Here is a 1,015-nt window from a genome sequence, read left to right on the forward strand (position 1 = left end):
TTATCTATATTCACACAAATTTATGTCATTAATCTGCAGGAAAGGTGGTCCACGAGGTCCGGGAATATTTTTCATTTTACCTTGCATAGATGAATACCAAACTGTTGATTTGCGTACGGTGTCATTTGATGTGCCGCCACAGGAAGTGCTTACAAAGGATTCAGTGACAGTATCACTTGATGCCGTTATCTACTACAGAATACAGGATCCCTTGCGAGCGGTTATTCAAATAGCGAATGTTGAGGCCTCTACTAGGCTATTAGCGCAAACGACCTTACGAAATGTTGCGGGCACAAAAATGTTGATGGAGCTTTTGGCTGATAAAGACGCCATTTCGCAAGCTATTGAGAAGATATTGGATGAAGCAACTGATCCTTGGGGCGTGAAAGTAGAACTCGTTGAAATGTAAACAGATTACTAAGTGTTGATCGAATACTTATTCACTGGATATATTTAAATGTATTAACGAAATAACTTTTTGTTTGTTTAATTCCGATTCATGTTTATTATTAGAAAAGACGTGCGACTACCGTTATCTCTACAGCGTGCTATGGCCGCCGAAGCGGAGGCCACTCGTGAGGCCAAAGCGAAAATAGTTGCAGCGGAAGGTGAATTTAACGCTGCGCAAACCCTGAAGCAGGCATCAGATGTTATCGGAAAAAATCCTATTGCACTGCAGGTATAGTATGTACATATGTAGATAAAACATAAATAATTGCCAACTCAGGCCCATTCTGCGCGTTGTTGCACATTTTGTAACCGGAAAATTTGATTACCAAATTTTGTGACCACTTCTTGTAACCGAAATTCTAGGTACGGAACATTGTTAAGGCTGTCAATACCTCTGATCCAACACTTTTCGTGTAAAATCCTGTAAAAATGTTAAATAGCAAAAAGTGAAGAAGTGAAGTGAAGAGAAAAAAAGTGAGAGTAAAAAGTGAGTAACAACCAAAAAGTACGGAAACAAAAACGCATTTTTCTTGTAAAAACGTCAAACAGCTTATTACTTGACACT

At 38.9% G+C, this 1,015-nt stretch overlaps 1 protein-coding gene across 1 annotated transcript; it reads left to right on the forward strand.

The window, feature by feature from the left end:
- Positions 1 to 22: 22 nt before the first annotated feature.
- LOC108371128 (erythrocyte band 7 integral membrane protein-like) lies at positions 23 to 908 on the forward strand. The gene is made up of 2 exons (XM_017626630.1): positions 23 to 405; positions 514 to 908. Exons 1-2 carry the CDS (start codon positions 23 to 25, stop codon positions 683 to 685), a joined length of 555 nt encoding a protein of 184 aa, XP_017482119.1. The 3' UTR covers positions 686 to 908.
- The last annotated feature ends 107 nt before the right edge of the window (positions 909 to 1,015 follow it).

The sequence above is a fragment of the Rhagoletis zephyria genome, unplaced genomic scaffold (assembly GCF_001687245.7).
Source record: "Rhagoletis zephyria isolate East Lansing unplaced genomic scaffold, Rhagoletis_zephyria_1.1 Rzeph_scaffold_00065, whole genome shotgun sequence".
Taxonomy (NCBI): domain Eukaryota; kingdom Metazoa; phylum Arthropoda; class Insecta; order Diptera; family Tephritidae; genus Rhagoletis; species Rhagoletis zephyria.

Bases quoted from the DNA above. Each gene is read 5' to 3' on its own strand.
- LOC108371128 (XM_017626630.1), top strand. From the start codon at position 23: ATGTCATTAATCTGCAGGAAAGGTGGTCCACGAGGTCCGGGAATATTT. The intron at 406-513 runs GTAAACAGATTA...GTTTATTATTAG, and splicing joins AAAGTAGAACTCGTTGAAAT to AAAAGACGTGCGACTACCGT.